Here is a 20022-nt window from a genome sequence, read left to right on the forward strand (position 1 = left end):
GAGACAAAACATATTTTGAGTGATTTTTATGTAAACATTACAATATAAAGACTTTGAAAAGAAACTTCATCCAAGAAAACAGCCTCCCTACCAACAACCAGCCAGTCTTTAGGAGCTGTTAAACTTTACCAAAATTAGGAAGAAATATTTTTTATAGGACAGATAAGATAATGAGATCCAAGAGCATTTATTTATTCAACTTCTTAAAATACTGGTTTTTACAATCACATAGTCCATTCTCTTTCTATAAAAGCAAAACCTTCAACAGTTTTGCAATGTTTTAAGCATATCTGGAAAAGGTTATGTGTATACATAACCTATACATATGTATTTAGTTCTCTTAGGGGAGACCAGTGTCACTAGCAAAGGGCCAAATGCCAAATATCTCAGGCAGACTGCAGACTCTCAGGCCCCCTACCCAAGCCTTGCAGTAGGCGCATTTTAGCACTTTTCCCTGATTCAGGCTATGAAGAAAAAGACTGCTGTGTTCACTGCCCTTGGGCATATGACCTGCAGACACCCTACTACATTTAAAACAGGAGTCATACAAACCACTGACAAACATGCAAGACAAGACAAGTGCATGCAACATTGCTTGTGAACCAGGTTTTGCTATAATGACTAAGGCCTCTGCTGGCTTATCTGCTTGCTGGCTTGCTCCTCCAGTTGCATGGCAGTCCCCAGGGCATCCAGTGTTTCTGTAAAGAAAGGTAAAAACAACAGGGCGACTGATCAACTCTCCAGTCCAGCTGTCGCTCTCAGACCTCAGAGCTACGCAGGACTGGGTGCTCAAGCCCCCACAGGTATGCTGGTGTTACTTCCAGGTCTTTGGAAGAGCATTAGTGACAGTCCTAGTCAGATATAGGCTCTAACATACCTCTGACACTGAGGAAATTTCTTGAGCTGTCCTCCACAAAGTACTTAGCTCTGCTCACAAAGGTCTCAAGATCATAATCTGGCTTCTCTGTGATTCCCAAGAGGTAGTCAAGTTCAGTAGTCATTCTCTGTATTTACAAGGATAACAGTGATTAGAAATGGACTTCCTGGAAATTTAGTTAGTTTCTTCAAATCTGGCAGTCTAATCAACATAGCTGAGCTTCTACAGACCAGGAGCAGTCAGTGCTCATTAGCAGCAAGTAGAGGTTGTTATTTGGAGGGGAAAGGGAACTGGCAAAAACAGTGGAATGCCCTAGTTTAACCAGTTGGGCCAGAAAAGACAGGGAAAAGTTGGCAGTAAGGAAAAAGTAACACCACTGGTACAACATCTTGCATTGCTGCCCCAGCAGCACTTGGCTCAGACAAAGCAAGCTGCTATCAACATATAGAAGGTGGCCTGAGCTGGGTTTGCTGTTTCCCATACCTGTCTCAGTTCTCTGAGCTGTTCTACAACCTTCTCCTCCCGTTCACTAATTTGAGCCATAACCTCTCGATAGCTGAACATGTGGGGAGAGAGTTCCTCTTCCTCATCCTTGGAGAGCTGCAAGAAACAGCCCAGGTAAGAACAGCAAGTTGTTCCCAGCTTTGAGTTCTGTTTGGCCACTGCACACACATACATTGAATTCAAGACCTGAGCCTTCTGTACTGGTCTCAGTCTCCTCAGTCTCCATTTGATTCTGAGTTTCACTACCTCCATCATGAGGGCTGAGCTCTTTCACTCTGCAACAAGAAGATTTGTCACTCAAATTCATCTTTTGTCAGTTTCTCGGCTACAGCATCACAAAGCAGCTACTGCAATCAATCAGTGCTCAGCAAGAATCAATCAGTTGCACTTTAAAAGTTGCACAGTTACCATTCCCAGAACAGGCTTATGTGGGCAGAAACCCCTGAATACTATAGAAAGGAAAGCCAGGAGATGTTTGTGTTAAGGAAACTTTCCTGTCTGGACATTCGGGAGCCACTCTGGCAGTTCACACTCACATCAGTTGAGCTATGACTGAAATCCCTTCACAGGGGGTGGTACATACACCTCATACACCATCCCTTAGGTCATGTGTGTGACTATACTATAGTAAATATACTATGAAGTTTGCTGTCTTGGATTCTTAAGTATGTTAAGTATTTGTAAGTAAGTTAGGCCTGTAAGTGAGCTACTGTTGTGCTTATAGTAAGTTCAATAGAATCATATGTTAACATATTTAAATTAATTAGGCTATGGATTAAGTGCAGTTAAAATCTTGAGGCCTAAACTGTTGGTCAAGTCCAGGACTATGTTTGACATGGGGAGGTCACATGAACCTTATGACTCAAGGGGAGGGTCTCCCTTAGTCCTTTTCATCCTTACTCTGTCTTTTTCTATTCTTACCTCTTTTTCTATTCCCCAGGCTTCCAGGAAGATAATTTTAAGTTGATTTAGTTTTAGATTGATTCATTTTAGTCAATTTTCTTCTCTGTGTGCTTTAACTACCTAGTAAGTAGTAGAGTGAACTTTGCCAACAAAGTTTGTCTTTCATTTAATTTTAAACCTACTTTTGCTGCTACCTTTGCCAGTGATTCTTTGAGTGAACTAAAACATTCATGGTGCATTCTTAGCACACCCTTATAGATGGGTCACAAAGTGCTACAAAAAGTAAAAGGCATGGAGGTAACCATTCAGGACGGGGTGTAAACTCCCTTTGAGAACCAGGGCAGTCTGAAGTCTAGCATGAGAGATTCCTTTGAGGAAAGAAGACATTACTCATGGTCTTACATCATCTCTACTATGTCTCACACAAAACACCCAGGTTAGTTTCATATGACAGCTCTAAGATACTTTGCTCCTAACAACCATCCTCCAGGTTGCCAATATAAGCAATACAAGAGAACTTGAAGTTCCAAAGGTCAGAGTAAAAGCAGATAAAACACCTTGTACAATATGATTCAAATCCCCAGGTCAGAAAGGCCATTACCTGTCAGCATATCTCAGTGTGTTTAAGGTGTACTCACAAGAACTCATGCCTGGAGAAATCATTGCTATCTGCAAATACAAAAGAAACCTTAGTGACTTATATCTGACTTTTGCTCATTAATGTTCCTACAGATTTCACCACCCAGCTGGGACATTTGAGGACAAAGGGCTGGAGTTGAGATAGCAAAGTCCATTTTTCTTTATGGATTCTGTGGGAAATGCCAGCATCCCTGCAACCAACTTTCCACTGTCTGTGTGTGCACCTGCTATGCCTCACCATCCACAGAAAGCAAAGCCCTTTGAGAGTATATCAGGCTCTCTTGCAGATTCACTGTATTAAAAAGTCTTCCTGCCCTTCTACTGGAGTTGGGCACAACTCACCAGTTCATTATCTCACTCACCATGGGCAAGTTTCCATAAGGAAAATGTTTAGTCTTTTGGGTGGTTTTTTTTGTTTGTTTGTTTTTCAATATCTATAGCTTTCTGACTTAAAAAAAAAAACTTTGCTCTAGAGAACATGCAGCTATTTTGTCAAATTATAGAATGTGAGCAGTGTGTTTGACTTGTACATACTCACCATGCAGGTCCTTGAGTTTGCTCCTATGAAAGAGTCTCTCAGCACCTGTGTCAGCTTGCTCTCCCGAAAAGGGGTATGAGACTTGTTCTGCCCTAAAGCTCGGATGCACTCCTACAAAAGAAAAAAAAAAGTCTTTTGAATGCAGAATTGGCACCTCTCTTCAAACAGCTCTGCAAGCTATCAACCACCACCTGCTGGTAAACCCAACAGGCTGGAAAACAGTTGTATGTATTGCTCTAAGTTCTTCATTGTCTTTAAAATATACTTCAGGTATCTGACTGTCTCAAGGCAATAGGTATAGCCATCATATGCCACAAACCACCCCCCAAAAAAAGTCAACTTGAACGAAGCTTGAAATAGTTATACCAATGTCTGACAAGACTGCACTACTTTCCTGGAAGCCTTCTAAATGGAAGTATACTCTATTTTTAGGTTGCTCACATTCTAAACTAATACCTTTTTGGTTGTTTTTCCCTTGTACTGGAAAGAAACAGAATAGATAAGCCTAGAGTTGAACAGAATCCACATGTGGATTATCACTCTGCTCCAGGAGCTGTAGCTCACCTTCAAAGCCAGCAAGCTCTTATTGATTTCAGCACCTTCCATCCGTGTCTGCCGATCAGCACTAGATGTGTCTGCACCCCTTTCATTTCCTGCCAGATCCACCAAGGAAAATTTGCCAATCATTTGTCCTCTTCGGCGCAGTATGATTTGGAAGCAGGCATGTGACCGTGAAGAGCTGGTATTTGCAAAAGTGTGCCCAGATGTCCTACAGCAAAGATGCAAACAAGACTTAGAAATGTGTCACAGAAGACAACAGGTCCTGACAGCACAAGATAAGACCTGTAGCCACTTAATTAACCTCCTAGGCTTTATCCCCTGCTTTTATACTTTAAGTTTGTGTGAATTATGGAATTGCTTCTGATCTAAGAGCACAGAACTACTTGTGAAAAATATGAACCTACACCCTGGCTATGGAAATTTAAGGCTATTTAAGCCGCCTGGCTCAACTCAGCCAGCCTACATTGGAATGCCTGAGTGCTAAAGCCTCACATGCACTTGAGCTGGAAGTCACACCTTCAGCACACCACATGTCATTTCCCTAATGCATCTGCCATTATACGGTAAGCTCAGCCAAGCTCCCCACTAAACAGCATTAAGCTGTACTAGCACATTACAATCATGATAAATCCCTTTCTCCAGCCAAGCTGGCTTGGCACTTCACCTCTGCTGTGCAGCTGCACCTGCCCCATCACTACAAAGCACAGAATGACATCTTTTAATTTAAAATCTCCCTGCGACCTTCACTATCATTTATTCCCTGAGAATGCTGGCAGGTTCACTGTTCCACCCTCATCCCTACTACTGAGGAAAAAGGAGGGAGGAGAGAGTAGCCTGAAATGTAAAACCAGTTCATGACTAAACTGCCAGCCAAAAAAGGATGCACAGAATGCTGAATAAGCTTTTAGGATGTGCATATTTGCCCACACAGTGCAGTACAGAAGCCAAGGAGCTCTCATTTGCCTATGAACATTTCCAGAGCAGTTTAGTTATCACTGAAGCAGATAACACCCAGTAATACAGATTTTAATTAAAGATACCAGTATGATGGCAGAGCTGCCCCTACCTACCACAGACTTTCCTGCCAGGATGATGCTCCAAGCCTACAGCTGTCCCTTAGCACCTGCTTTCAAGGATTCTTTCAACAAGATTCCTGAACAACATGCAGTATTTTTGTTGCCATTGCTCATCTGTCCTGCAGTTAAGCCAAACCATTTTTGCAACTATGGTTCATACCAGCCACTGTTCCTTAATCTTACAAGCCCACAGGGAGCTACTTGTATTCCTGTAAACTAGCTGATACTTCTAGAAAGGTGGCCATCTCCTCATGTGAATGGTTTCTTTTATTGGAGTTCCATGAGGACATATAGACGAGGAGTTCTGACATTTTTCTATGGAAGGCACCCACCCCCCTTCTAGTTCTTTGTTCTGTAACCACTTCCTGGTATTCATGCAGAGGTGCTGCTCAGTGCCTTTACTGGGAACAAGCTTCTGCTTAAAACTCAAAGCACCAGCTACAGGCATCATATGTTTGTCTAAACATGGAGATACAACAGGACATGACTCCTCTTATAGGTTTTAAGTCACCAAACCTGCAGGCACTGCCAATCGTAATCATTCTGATGACATCCTCAGCACAGCTAACTGGTTTTTCTTGGAGACCAACAACCTGGACCTGTTGCTTGCCATCCTCCAGGACTCGAAGCTTGGCCTTCTTATTCAAGAGGTCAAACACCTATATTTAGGCAAAAAAATTAAGGTAAATGTGAACAAGAACGCCTTGTAAGTATTTTTCCCTGTCTTTATACAAAGCTATATAGAAACAGCATCTTTAACATAGTCATCAAATTCAATTCCAAATTCAACACCAATAAAAACAGAATACAGAGAACTATTGCAAGTATTAAGTTTGACTCAGGTACTTATGAAATATTCAACCAAAGAAATCAGGTAAAGATTTAAAAATAAAAGTCTTACTTTTCCATTGTATATTTCAAAGAAAGTCACATAGACTTCCAGATTCTGATTCCTGTACCTGGGCTGGTTTAGGAGGAGGAAGACATCTTGTGCTAGTGAGGAAAGACAGAAGTTCAGTTAACTGGTTTAAAACACATTCTAGTTGCTACTTGATCTACTTTCAAACACTGCACAGCTCTAAGGCAGTGTCTAGCACTGAGTGACAGTCATCCAAACAAATGCTAACAATCAGTGCAGTGCTACCATCTGGAGAACAGATTCAGCAGCATCCTTACCCAGGGACTGAAAACAGGGAAATACAAGAGTTTCAACTGCTAATGCCACCCACAGACAACAATCCTTACTGCTCTGAGGGAACACTGGGATCCTCTATTGTTTTGGACATGCCTGAAAAAGTCACATGTTTGTGTTTCAAGTGCATGTTACAGAAAGTCTAGAAAACATGCACCCTGAACATCTGCATTGCAGAGGTTTGGAGACAATATGCCAGATCAGTTGACCCTGGGGCTGGATCCAGTGCAGCTTTTCACAATTAGGCTTCAGACCTTGAAGCTGAGCTGAAAAAGCAAAGACTCCTTGAGGGCCAGTCATAACTATTTTTCAGAGATCAGCCAATAGTTGTTTCTGGTTCAGCTGACTTGCTGCTGACTAGGTTCACACTTTCTAAAGGGAAGGTAAAAGTGAGGTTTCATGGTACTTTCCAGGCATTTTATATCAAGTAGGGACTTCTAAGCATCCTTTTTCTGAAATAATTTTGGACGTGCTGGGTTTTTTTGCATTTAAGGCTTATAGGAAGAAACACAAGACATACATCCTTTTGCATAAAAAGTTTTCAATCACAAATGGGTAGAGTTATGTTATACTCAGATATGTCTGAGACAAAAGAAAAGCAGAAGAATCAAAATTTAATGGTTCTGTGCAGTAAATACCCAATTAGAAACTGTGTCATCTCTTTGTATCAGAAACAAGTATCTTCTGATGAGTTCAGTATGGATGTAGACACTTACAGGCTAGAGCAAAAATATTTTGTGAAAGGAATGAAAAAATAATCATATCTCCTTCAAACACCAGGTACCACCTGGTACTCTTATTATTGAAAACACAAATATTTTATGTGTCTTCTACTGGACATGTTTAAAATAGCCATACAAAATCAGATCTTATCTAGTTAAGAAAAACAAGTATTAATTTTATTTTTGTATCCTTAGAAGAATCAACTTACAGGCAAAAGCATATATGCCCTGTGAGGCATTCTGGGTTCTCCCAGAGAAGTCTCCACCCATAGTCTGTGAAGAGAAAAGGCCAAAGGTCAGGCATGGCACCAACAAGTCAACCTATCACATCTTAATCCCAAAACCAGACTAGGAAGTTACCATAGATAAACCACAATGCCAGCAGGAGTACTGAAATGCAGTACTAAGTTAGCTTGCAGCTTCCCTGTCATTTCAGAAAGATCTCACCTACACAAAGCAGTGCACCTGTAAGGCTCTGGGGTGCAGAGTCAAAGCAGTTGTTCCTTCAAGCAAACTGCTTTGACACTGCAACCAAACAGCCTCTAGTGAGGTAAGACAAAGCTTCATTTGTTAGGATTTAGGTTGAATAACATTATTGCAGCTACTTGCAAAAGTTAACGTGACATGAAAATACAAATTTAGAGCAGACAATACCTGTAACTCCTTTGACCAAAGTATCTTTAATCACAACAAAGTTTTCAGTTAGTTCTATCCTAGTGATTTGCTCTACCACTGTTACTTAAAACACCACTCAATCCCATGACATATTCTCAATCTACCAGAGTTTAATGTGCAGCACTCCAGTCTCAAAGCACAGCTGTTGTCCCTGCACCAGTTCTGCCCTAGGACAGAAAGGGAAAGTAACTTCACCTGTGATTTTAGTGCATCACAGTTGTATTACTGTAACAATCCTCAAGTAAGCAGGTTTCTCTAGCCTTTCCAGTGCAATGAAGGCAGCCTGTGCTCAAACTTCTATAAAGCTCCAACTTTTTGTCTGGATTACTGGAAAATATCTACAACACACTACATAACACTAAAGACAGGAGGTCCTAGCCTAAAACTTGCCTCTAACACTGAATGACAGCAGTGACTGATTACTCAAAGCAGTGTGTTAGCTCAGTCCAGTGCAGATCACTGTGGTTTGAGGTAAATGCTTCTTGTAGAGCAGGACAGCACATATAACTCAACTATTGTGCTGTGAGAATTCTTCCCCATAGTTCCCAGAAGAAGAAAGTTAAAAACAACACAGCTTTTGAAAATTTAGAGCAAGCTTTCTCTTTTGAGACAAAAGAACTTTCACAACTCTTGAAACTGCAACTGTTAGACTGGAAGGAGTGGTTAGAAAGCAAACACACTAACTCACCCACCTCACAAACAATACCACATCACTTAAATGTTTATGTGCATCAAGAGGCTTATTCTTACATAATTGCTGAATTCCTTGGAATGCCTTCAAGCTCAAAGCACATGATAGATAGTAGCCTTTGTCTCAGATGTAGACTAATAGCCCCACTTTACAGACAGGAGTTAAACAGCAACAGGCACTTGAGGCAAGGGCTAGCCATGACTAAAACTAACATACCAGGACATCCTAAATCTTTCAAAGACAACTTTTCTTTTCTCTAAAGAGAAAAATAATCTTTTTCTATTTCTTATTTCTAAAAGGATTTTTTCTAAATCTTTTAAAAAGCAGTACAATTTTCCTCACAACCTCCAAGGAAACCCACTAGTACATAAAGCTACAGAAAAAGAGTTAACATCTTACAAAGTATTAGCTTTAAGACAATAAAACCAAGGTCCAAGCCTCTTACACAATCCTACTCATGCTCAAACATTGGGGAGCTTTGAAATACTTTATCAAAGCTAGAAAATTTATGACCTTGGAGAAAAACTTACATGTGTCTTGCCACTGCCTGTCTGGCCATATGCAAAGCACGTCGCCTTCCCACCCTCAAAGATGGTCTCTACAAGAGGTCTAGCAGTGAATCTGAATATTCAAAAGATAAAAAGTAATTAAGGCAAATATTTCATGCACTGCTTCATCATCATCAGTTTTAACAAGAAAAGAAACACAAAAAAATCAAATCCTTAGGCAATCAGCAAGGCTATGCCAAAAATAAGCCTTAGATTTTTCAGTCCTTTGGCTTCCTCCAAAAAGGATTCCAATACTTATTTCAAGTAACAGTTTCTTTAAGCTTAGACACCATCTAGCTATAGCTCCATGCTTTTATCTGAAAGTCATTTCCAGTGAGCAGCAAGCATTACCTGTATACCATTTCATTCGAAGAAGTTTCATCAAATGAAAAGTCAAATCTAAATGTTTGCGTTTCAAGGTATTTTGTTAGGTCCACTTTCTGCTTTGGTTCATGCACCATCAAGACACACTTGCTCGGAACAGTAACCACATCGCATTCCTTTTTTAGAAGTTCTGTTGACAGAAAAGACCCTCAGTTTTAACAAAAATTAACAAAGTCAAACTGATCAAGACAGCTGTTTGATCAGTACACTCACCTTGCCTATTGAGAGGACGCTTTCTCACACAGACACAAATCCTGTGCTCTTCTATCTAAAAGAAAAGTAAGAAAATAAGTAATTATTTCCCAATTACACTTTATTACAGGGAGATCCAATGCTCCCTCACATCCATTTTGTAACCTGCTGATCAGAGTTGCTGCTGCTTCTTCTGAGCTGACAGGGATGCAGGGAGGTCAGTCTTAAAGTGCACTCAGTGTAAAAGCAACACTACAAATAATTTCTCTTTATGCAGCATTCTCCAACACATAAGGTGAGAATGCTTTCCAGCAAAATTTTTTATATCAATACTGCAGTTATGGTCAAATAATTAATCAGACAAATGAATAATTTCATTTACCCCAGAGGTTTTTGGTGACTGGGATTTTTTTACTGATACAGCAAGTTGAGCTATTTGTACAGCACAGAGACACATCAGTTGAGTTGGGAAGTGTATATGCCATTGGGTGAGACAGAAGGCAAAGGTAACAAGCTCTTCTCCTGTCACACAGTGATACATACACAGCATTTTTAATGGCTGAGTGTACTGACCAAGTCAGGGTTCCCTAGTTTTCAACCTCTTTTTACTTCCTCTACTTTTTGACTTATTTAAAACTGCTTAACATATTACTTATATTGACATGTTCTGTAATAGTTCATTTTAAATTATATCTACTTCTACAACAGTGGCTGTGTCACTTACAAACTGATGGTCATATATCATTGCATGATAATTGCCGAACCACAGGCTTTTCACTAGTGACACAAAGTAAAACAAGACAGCTTAGCCCTAAATAGGAAACCCAAGTGACCTCACAGATACCACCAACTTCCTCAAGCTCACAATATGCTTAGACGATTTCCAAGGTGCAGTGATGCACCAACTGCTTGATGCCAACATTTTCGGTACAAAATAGAGAAGTCTGTCCACAGGCTGCAGTTGGTAGCCTCAGTATTTACTTACTGGATCACTTATAGATATTGGCTGGCAGTTTAAAGTTTCTCTGAATTCCTTGATCATACGCGCAAACTCCCAGTTTGGACAGGTGCTGTCAAAGTCCTGCATGGAAAAACCATGGACGTGAATGTAATTGATATGTTACAGCAAAAAAAGGCCCCAGAGCCTATTAAACAAGCAGCTGTATGCAATTCAAAGCATCTTACAAGATTCACAATTTTCTGAAACCAGAATCAATCCATCCTTATGTACAGCTTTCTAAGAACAAAGCCTGTACAAAATACGTTTTGATTTCAGCTACTGTATTACAGTGTCATATAGAATCTCCCCTTACAAGTGTATTGTAGAGTACTCCACCTGTGCTCGTTTTAGCCTGATTTCACTCATTTGAGCTCTCTTTTCTTCTCTCTTGTTTCTCATTTTCTCCATCTCTTTCACAATGTTAGATCTTCTTCGAACTGCATAAAATGAAAACAATTTCTTGGATTAAAACTTCAAACTCAATTTTAAGCACAAATACTTCAACCTATCCAGGTTGCTGACAGACTAACTCATACAGGAAATAACCATCTTCCTAAGGATGGCCATTCATTTTGCAGCACTTCCTTCCCAAGCCAGATCTAACTATCACAGAAACTGCCTTGGAAGTCCCACTACCACCCTAAAGCAAAGGCAGCATTTCTGAAGCAATACCATTATAACAGAATTACACATCTGTAATAAAAAAAGATCAAGATATTCTGTCTTGCTGCCAAAGTCACCTTTTCAAAGCTTTAGTCTCTGAGTACATAAAGCAGCAATCACATAGTGATTGACTGATGAGTCAGTCTTTATCCACTGCTTCCTGGTACCTGGGCTCTCTGAAGAGCTTGTCCTAGCAGCAGGCAGATGATTCTCTGTATTTCCATTTACACTTGACTGGGAGGCTTCTGGAATACAACCCAGCCCTCTAGCCCTGGTTTGGCCAGCTGCAGAAAGAAGCCAGACCAAAACCAATAATTAGATTGCAAAGATCAAGAATAATTTTGTAATTTGTAAAGCCTCATAGACCACAGGCATTTCTCAACTCCTGCAGCAGGAGAGAGAACTATCTAAAACCTGCGGTAAATCTACAAGTAAACATTTAAATCCTCTGCCAGTCACCAACTTTTATGCAGTGCTGCAAATCAAGGTCAAACCAACTAGACAAGAAGTTAGTATCAGGCCTCTTATTTCAGTGTTTTTATAGAGCTTAACATGAAAGACATGTCCTCAGCTATTCATAGGGTAGCCTAATAAAATAAATAACTACAATTTTGTAATTCAAGGATGCTCAAGTTCTTGCTGTACTCAACCAGTTTAGGTAAAACTAAAACAGTGTAGTTACAGAGGGTGTTGTCAGCAGTGTTAAGTCACTTCTCTATCCACTCCAGCCCCATGAATACCATTTTATGCCATTAAGCAGATACGGTATCTACCCAACTTGCCCAGCCACAGCTCTCCGGCTAAGAGAGTACATCATTATGCACAACACTGTTTCAAAGTCCTTTAGAAAATATTTCAGGTAGGAGCCCTGGATATTTGCATAGTGGCAAACCTCTAGGTCTCTCATTTTACCTATGAAAGAGTTCAGGCTGCTCTCCCACTGGGATTTGAATAATTAAATGCACACAAAGTGAAAACTGTTTCACACTAAGAATTCACTGGAACATTTCTCCACTCACCAGGAAGTGACACATATTTTCTGGTTTGCAAAGAAGTGCAGGGATCTACTGCCATCTCATCTTCCTGGAAGCTGCACTGGGATTCTGTGATAGCAGACATCCTGGAACGGCCACGCACAGCTTTGGAAACAGGAATCCAGAGACACTTAGACACTTGCAATAATAACTGCTCACAAAGTACAGAGCAGTGGAGAGCAAGGTGTGGTTAAAAGGATCTTTTCCATTATCAAAGTGCAAGACAAAGCAATGCATGTGGGTGAAAAGTGATCAATAAACCCACCACTACAGAAAAACAATCAGTTCATTCCAGATTGGCAATTCCAGTGAATTTCTTTCAGATCCCACTAAGGACTCACATAAGGATATGGCAGTTCCAGCACCTTAACACTTAATGCCTAGGAAGGAGGAAGTTTCAAGGCAGAGAATCACTAAATCCTCTGAAGCTTCACACTTGCAGGGCTGTATGAATTAATTCTTTGATGGTAACAAGGGTGCAGCAGCCTGGCAACTGGCCATGGACAGCACTGTGCCCACTCACAGGCTGTGTGTGGCGTACAGTAGGCTGTGGCACTACATTCAGTTAAAAGACTCTGTATAACCACAACAGCAAATCTTTGAAAAGGGTCCCTTCGTACACAGTCTCCATTTTCACATGTCAAGGTATTTCTTTCACTGACATAAAGTCCTTCACAAAGCTTCCTAGGGGAAGGATTGGAATATTTGCTTCAATAGATTTGGTAAAAAAGAAAAAGCAAATCTGATATGAAAAAGGGAAGTGATATGCAAGATACAATTCCTTGCATCTCTCATGACCAGCAACTATTAGAATTTATCCAGAAAGAATCACTATTATTACAAAGGACACCAAATCTGTTGGAGACCAAGGGTTCATTTCCATTCTGAATTAAATTTCTTAGAACCATTCCCAAAATTCATTGCTCCTGTTAACTCTTTACCTTGAATCTTCTGCTCATGTGCAGAGACATTAGGTGTGACTGCTGCAATTTTAGAAACAAAAAGCATCAGTTTCGTTATACTCAGAAAGGGCATTTTATTCCATTTCCTCTTGTCCCACATGCCCAGACCTGATCCCATCTCACACTCAGCAGCACTGTTTCTATAAATGCTGGTGCTTCTGGACAGGTAGATTAACTGGAGCATTCACTCCATCTAAATGGGTTTGATTCAAGTGATTCATGTATGTGAGGATATTCAGCATTGTCAAAATTACCTATTGATTTGTGGGACTGAGGCAATATTTATTTCTTAATCTATTTCTTAATTAATTCTGAAAGCAGAATGCTTCTAATGCTTCTGCTTTCCTTCTTTCCTGAATAAGATGGAGATAGACACCTGCTGATCTTCTTTAATTTGTTTAGTCTAAGAACAAGTCTGAAGTCAATGATAGCTTTCTAATTGGTGCAGTGCAGAGCTTCCAATAGGACAGATACTCTGACACTCCTGGGCTTTAGCTAGTTATAACAACAGAAATTATTTGATGAATACTGAAAACACTGCTGCTCTTAAGCTCCAAGCAGGTCTTCAGGGACGGGACTGTGCCAGTAGGACAGGCAAGAGATATTTTAGATATGCAGTTAGATTCTATACTCCAGAAGGGCTGTGACCTCTATAAGGACATCTTTCCATCAAGCAGTGACTGGATTAACACACCTTGTGTTTTCCAGCTGGCTATCCAGTTCTATTAACAGGCCTATATATAGACAGTCATGACTTTATGACATCATTTTGCTTGTCAGTTCATAACATTTATGGAGTTCTCTGAATTTGAGAAGAACAACTTTGTAACATTAGGATTCTTGGACAGCTCCTGCCTCTCTGATGCCAGGGAATTTGTACTGTTGTCTTCTGGGACCAGCTTACCAGTCTTGCATTTCATGCAACACAAGAGGCCAGACAAGCCCAGATGTTTTGTTTACAGCTCCATTGAATGGAGAAGCACAAGTTTTGGCTAAATATGCACTTTAAGAGAATAATTAAATTAGTAATCATTCAACCTCAGCATCATACAGTGTATTACAAATAGACCTGTAATGCTACCATTTGCAATTCAAAAAGCCTGAAGAATCAGCTAATAAAGCTAAGAGAAGGTAGAAAATAGGCATTTTCTACCTCCTGACACCTGAGGAAGAACAATTTCTTAGCAATCCCACACTGACATCTCTATCTACTCTTCTGGCTTTGCTCAACACATTGTGCTGACATGCAATCAGGGAGCTGGGCACATCAGCTGGCACTTTGGCTGCCTGCTCTGAAACGTCTCCAAGCATAAAGCTCTACTTATTGTCTAGGGAGACTGCTTGATGAGGAGACATACATTTGTCACCACTATTTCCTTCTTGTCCTTTCCACTCTCATTCTGACACTTTTAATCTTAATAATTGCTACTTAACTGCTGTTGTTTGTGGCATTTGCAAAGGTCCATACAGAACTTTAAAACTCGCTACAACAGCAACTGCCTAGTGACATTTAAAGCAGGGAATAACTACAGCAAAACTGGAGAAGAGGAGAACACATCAACAAACCCCAGCTCAGAGGAACAGGACAGCAACCTGTTAGAAGTGTTCCTGCCCTCAGGAGTCCAAAGACTCATATGAGACAGTAACCTCTTCGTTAGCACTGCCTGAATGAGCAGCCTTATGAGGCACTAAAGTACAGTATTGTGGCTACAATGAACAACCAGCACGATTGCACAAAAGTATAGCAGAGAAAAAAAAGACATTTTCTCACCTTCCCGTGGAGCAGGAATTTTTGAAAGAGTTGTTCTACGCTTCTGTTTCTGAAAAGCAAGGAATGCTGTAAGCAATTGGAGTAAGCAGCAAACACCAAGCACTGCTCTTCAGGGCAACATCAATACAACAAGAATTTCTGACCAAAGCCTAACTATGAGACAGAAAAGGCACATGAGAAATCTCAAACTTTAAGACTGAGAGTATTATACATAACAAGACCTATGCATCAGTAACTTAGAAGAAACTAAACTACTTTAAAGCACTTACCTGTAAAGTTACATTGAATGGCAAAGGAACATTTTCTTTCACATCAGGAGGAGGTAGCTCTAATAATTCAGGATTTATTGCAATCACATCATTAATATCAACCTGCAAGAGCAAAGGCAGAATTTTATATAGTAGAATAATGGTGCTACCACTTAGGGATTGCTTTTTTCTAATCTGGACTCTCAGTGAAGGCTAATAAATTGGACCCACTGCTAAATGTTACATTAAAATTGCTTAGAAGAGCAAAACAGTAGTTCCCATTCCATTTGAACAATCTGATACACCTAAGTACACCAGACAAAATATGTTAGTTAAGCCATTTACCCTCATCTGCCAAACACCACACAGCTCTGCAGGTGCCATAGAGCACTTCTGAAGGACAAAGCCCATTTGGCATCCCCTGCTCTAATCTCCCACTGCTAATCTTAGTAAATCTCAGCAGCTCTGACTTCTGTGCTAGGTGAGCATTAAGTGTTTATTGTGTGATTGTGCTTACTGAAATAAACGTCAAAGAGCTGCTTAGACCCTGGGAAATTAAGGATTCAGCATTTAATCCATAGCTTAATTCACCTGCATCTTCACTCACTACTGCAAACAATTTCACCTAGGGAAACCACTATCATTTCCTGACTGACCCTCATGTGAAATCATAATCCTGCCTTCACCTCATCATGGGGCACCCTGGCAAAGCCAGGGATAGGGCAGGCTCAAGCCCTATACTGCAACTCAGTCTCTATTCTGTTTTTCAAAACTATACTTGCTGAAGAGATTGAAAGCACCTGTACACAAAAATTCCAGCAGCTTGCAACTGGAATTCACCTAACAAGGCAACACAAACACCACCACGAAGTTCTTGAGTTCTTAATTGACTCTGGAATTATTTAAGTAAGAGTCCATGAAAACATAAGAAAGCAAGTAGATGAAGCTCTCTAAAATGTGAAAATACCACTTTCGAGTGTAAAAGAAGTAATTGATGAAGTCTAATTCATGTGAAATTGGTTAGCAGCTAATTGGAAAATTAATTAGCTCAGAAACAGGTATGTGGTCAATATAAGTGCGTGTAAGCATGTGCATAGTGTACGTACATAAGCATATAGAAAAATTGCTGGATTTTGACGCATCCTTCCTAAAGATTTAACATCTTAGCACATACATGCAATTTAGCCAAGAATTATATCTGAATCCATATATTTTTTATATTTGAATGCAGCAGGCACATGCACAGAGCAAGATTAGGTTTCGAACAATCAGCCAATGGCAACTTTTAAGATTCACACTGAAATCCAGAGTCTGCACCTTTCTAGAGACACCAGAAGGACAAGTACATTTGATGAGTATCAGACTTCTTTAAGTGTCAGGATTTCAGCCGCATCACCTTCAAATACCCTAGATTTTCCTCCCTCCCATCCTATTTCACGCTGTATTTATTTCATATTGGTGCAGAGATTGAGGAAATCAAACCCAGCTCTGTTAACACAGCACCTTATTAGCAACAGATTTTAAAGAACGTCTAAATACCATAACATAAAACATGGAAAGACAACAAAGAGCCCACAGAGCTAGAAAACTGGAATCTTGGGACATTCAGCGAGAGGCCCAACAACTCCTTGACCCCTCTGAAGGGCAAAGGGTGCAGCTTTAGTACTGCAGCTCTCACACCTTACCTTGGCACACCCAGAGCACTGCCTTCATTACGTATAAAACAAGCGGAGTGAGCTGCAGCAGCGCAGGACAAGCACTGCCTACCCAGCGGGGCAGAAGAGCTGGGCCAGGCCTGAGGAGCCTGGAGCTTCCCGGGGCTCATCCCGCCGGGGCCCAGGGGCGTTGGAGAACCCGGGGAAGGAAGGGGCCGCGAGCAGCCGTCACTCACCTCCTTGCCTTTGGTGGCGCCGCCCTCAGGCCACTCCACGGTCACGCAGGAGTGCTCCACATTCACTACCTTCACCGTTGCCTTATGGATTAAGCCTGGAAAAAGCCGGCATTGAGCCCAAACCCGGCCGCCACACGGCGCCCAGACTCCCATGGGCGGCGGCAGCGGCAGCCAGGACATTGCAGACTCCCCATTCCCCACTCCTCACCACTGCTCCGCTGGATGTTAATAACGGCGCCGGGATGGACATTGCGATAGAGGCGGGAATCCATGGCACGGGCACAGGGACAGGAACCACGTCCGGGCCCCAGCAGCGAAACACCCGCCCGGCAACCGCCGCCGGTTTAAACCCCGCGCGCCGGCGTGCCGCGGGGGCTGCCGGGAGTCCAGGCGGGACTACATTTCCCGGCAGGCCAGGCGGCGGGCTGTCGGGAGATGTAGTCCTGGAGAAGGAGGGCGGGGTGATCGTTCCTGCTGAGTGAGTGCGGCTTGGGGCGGGCGGAGGCACCGCTCCCGGGAAGGGCCGCGAGGGGCTCGAGCTGTTGTTGAACAGGACAAACTTGGGGCTGGTGGAATATTGAGGTGCAGGTGACGCAGAAGTTGGGCAAAGGTGGCGAGTATCAGTACACAGCGGCACTGAAATACTTTAACGAACCTGAGACACCTTTAAGGTGAAATGTTAGAATTTGATCTATTTTTGAACCAAACAAGGGATAGCTCCACCGAAGTGGAGCCTCAAAAAATTTCTCGACACTCGTGCCTGTTCCTCTCCACGGAAATCTTTAGTAAAAGGCGAAAGATTTATACGATCTGAAGAGAAACCAGAGTATACCTACAGGTCTCCACCCCGATATACCCCACGTCTACTCCACCCTCCATAAGTCAGGGCGACCCTCGCCTCCCCCGCCGCTCCCGGCCCTGCACCCCCGGCCCGGCCCCGGGGGTCGGAGACACCGGACAGCCCCCACGGCCCGGGCGGGGCAGCGGCGGCAGCACCGGACAGCAGCAGGGCCGGACACCGGCGGGACCGCGGGGCACCCTGGGTATGCAAATCAGGCCGGCTACGGGGCGGGGCGGACGCAGGCTCCGCTGGGCTCGCTGGTCCCCGTCGTGCTTTAACTCCGGGCGGGAGCGAGCTGGAGCCTCTCGCTCGCTGCCCCACCCCGCCGGAGGGGTAGAAGTGAGAAACTCATGGGTTGAGACTCAGGAGTTTAATAATTAAAGCAAAATAGTATTAATATAAAAACTGTAAGTAAAATAAAATTACAGAATGGTCTGGGTTGGAAGGGACCTTAAAGATCATCTCGTTCCCATCCCTGTGCCTTGAGCAGATACACCTCCTAGTAGACCAGATCGCTCAAAGCCTTATCCAACCCGGTCTTGAGCACTTCCAGGGATAGGGCAGTCACACCTTCCCTGGGCAACCCATTCCAGTGCCTCACTACCCTCCCAGTAAAGAATTACTTTCAAATATTAAATCTAAATCTCTCATCTTTTGATTTTAAAATGTTCTCTCTTTTTTTTTCATAGGCCACCTGTAAGTATTGGAAGGTATGGGGAATGAAACAGAGAGTCCAGTGGAACTGATAAAGGAGTCTGATTGAGCAGAAACTGTGGGAGAGACAGACACAGATAAGTGCTCCCTGGGCAATAAGTGACCAAGAACCACATGAAATTTTGTGATAAGATAATGTTACCAGGTAAAGTGATATCATGAAGAATGTGTGACCAATGGGAAATTTTTTACCAAAAATAGAACCCTATATAAGTGCCATACAAGTAAAGCCCTATATAAATGCCTTGTATACTCAATAAAATTGGCTTCTGATCTCAACTTGGATGTCCCTGTCTCTCATTCGGTGATATAAGGCCTCAATAAGAGCTCTCCAAAGCCTTTTCTTTTCCAGGCTCAACAACCCTAGCTGTCTCAGCCTGTCTTCACAGGAGAGAGGCTCCAGCCCTCTGATCATCTTCATAGCCTCCTCTGGATTTGCTCCAACATATCCATATCTTTCCTGTATTGGAGACAAGAGAGCTGGATTTGGCAGCAAAAGGGCAGAATTGCCTCCCCTGACCTGTTGCCCAGGATGCTTTCTGGGCTGCAACTGCTCACTCTTGGTTCACATCCAGCTTTTCACGCATAAGAACCCCCACTTCCTTCTCAGCAGGGCTGTTCTCAGGTAGTTTTCCAGTCTGTATTCTCCAGTTCTTCTTGTGTCTGGGATTGTCCAGACCCAGAGGCAGCACGGGGCACTTGGACTTGTTGAACTTCATGGGGTTCTTGTGGGCCCAAGTTTGTCTAGGTCTCCGTAACTGGCTCCCTGTCCTTCAAGTGTGTCACCCGCACCACTCACCTTGCAAACTGCCTGCGGGTGCACTCACTCCCACTGTCGGTGTCATTGATAAAGACATTAAAAGCCCAAGTCAGTCCCAAGGCACAGCGTTTGTCACCTGTCTCCACCTGGACATAATGCCAATACCCACAGCACCCCGGCCGCACCCATCCAGCTAATTCCTATAATCCACCCGTAAAACCTGGACAGAAATGATAGTAGAGGACCCAATTATCTCTTTTCCTAATTTGTATACAACCTACTAGATTGCATCTATCTCACTGTCACCTCCACCAGGACTTCCTCAGCACCTCTCATCCTGTATCTATTTTTGGACCAAACAAGGGATAGCTCCACCGAAGTGGAGCCTCAAAAAATTTCTCGACACTCGTGCCTGTTCCTCTCCACGGAAATCTTTAGTAAAAGGCGAAAGATTTATACGATCTGAAGAGAAACCAGAGTATACCTACAGGTCTCCACCCCGATATACCCCACGTCTACTCCACCCTCCATAAGTCAGGGCGACCCTCGCCTCCCCCGCCGCTCCCGGCCCTGCACCCCCGGCCCGGCCCCGGGGGTCGGAGACACCGGACAGCCCCCACGGCCCGGGCGGGGCAG

The 20022-nt window shown here is 42.6% G+C and overlaps 1 protein-coding gene, 1 long non-coding RNA gene and 2 other non-coding genes across 8 annotated transcripts; 1 reads left to right on the top strand and 3 right to left on the bottom strand.

Moving 5' to 3' along the window:
- Nucleotides 1-11: 11 nt before the first annotated feature.
- Nucleotides 12-17445, bottom strand: KIF2C (kinesin family member 2C). Of its 4 annotated transcripts, XM_015636879.3 has the most exons (22): nucleotides 17280-17445; nucleotides 17072-17166; nucleotides 15202-15303; nucleotides 14933-14981; nucleotides 13141-13182; nucleotides 12185-12304; nucleotides 11333-11449; nucleotides 10839-10939; nucleotides 10488-10583; nucleotides 9524-9578; nucleotides 9278-9440; nucleotides 8909-8999; nucleotides 7222-7285; nucleotides 6000-6091; nucleotides 5615-5757; nucleotides 4026-4230; nucleotides 3462-3572; nucleotides 2886-2953; nucleotides 1554-1656; nucleotides 1361-1477; nucleotides 878-1004; nucleotides 12-698 (listed from the first exon to the last, which is right to left on the bottom strand). In XM_015636879.3, the coding sequence occupies exons 1-22, from the start codon at nucleotides 17341-17343 to the stop codon at nucleotides 622-624; spliced, it is 2202 nt and encodes a 733-aa protein (XP_015492365.1). In that variant the 5' UTR covers nucleotides 17344-17445; the 3' UTR covers nucleotides 12-621. The 4 variants fall into 4 exon arrangements, with proteins under 4 accessions (XP_015492365.1, XP_015492366.1, XP_015492367.1 ...); XM_015636880.3 differs by lacking the exon at nucleotides 13141-13182; XM_015636881.3 differs by lacking the exon at nucleotides 11333-11449 and having other exon boundaries at nucleotides 17280-17444.
- A 52-nt stretch (nucleotides 17446-17497) lies between these two features.
- LOC117244788 lies at nucleotides 17498-18905 on the top strand. 2 transcript variants are annotated; one of them, XR_004498532.1, is made up of 2 exons: nucleotides 17498-18114; nucleotides 18602-18905. It is a non-coding gene; the product is annotated as an uncharacterized LOC117244788 (long non-coding RNA). The 2 variants fall into 2 exon arrangements; XR_004498531.1 differs by having other exon boundaries at nucleotides 17501-17742.
- Nucleotides 17787-17901, bottom strand: LOC117244833. Its single transcript, XR_004498628.1, has one exon. It is a non-coding gene; the product is annotated as a U5 spliceosomal RNA (small nuclear RNA).
- Nucleotides 18906-19753: 848 nt separating the features above from the next.
- On the bottom strand, nucleotides 19754-19868 carry LOC117244834. Its single transcript, XR_004498629.1, has one exon. It is a non-coding gene; the product is annotated as a U5 spliceosomal RNA (small nuclear RNA).
- Nucleotides 19869-20022: the final 154 nt, after the last annotated feature.

Source organism: Parus major, chromosome 8, assembly GCF_001522545.3.
Source record: "Parus major isolate Abel chromosome 8, Parus_major1.1, whole genome shotgun sequence".
NCBI classification, from domain to species: domain Eukaryota; kingdom Metazoa; phylum Chordata; class Aves; order Passeriformes; family Paridae; genus Parus; species Parus major.

Bases quoted from the DNA above. Each gene is read 5' to 3' on its own strand.
- KIF2C (XM_015636879.3), bottom strand. From the start codon at position 17,343: ATGGATTCCCGCCTCTATCGCAATGTCCATCCCGGCGCCGTTATTAAC. The intron at 14,982-15,201 runs GTAAGTGCTTTA...CTTGCTTTTCAG, and splicing joins CATTCAATGTAACTTTACAG to AAACAGAAGCGTAGAACAAC. The intron at 10,940-11,332 runs GTACCAGGAAGC...CATTTTATGCAG, and splicing joins AAGCTCTTCAGAGAGCCCAG to TTCGAAGAAGATCTAACATT.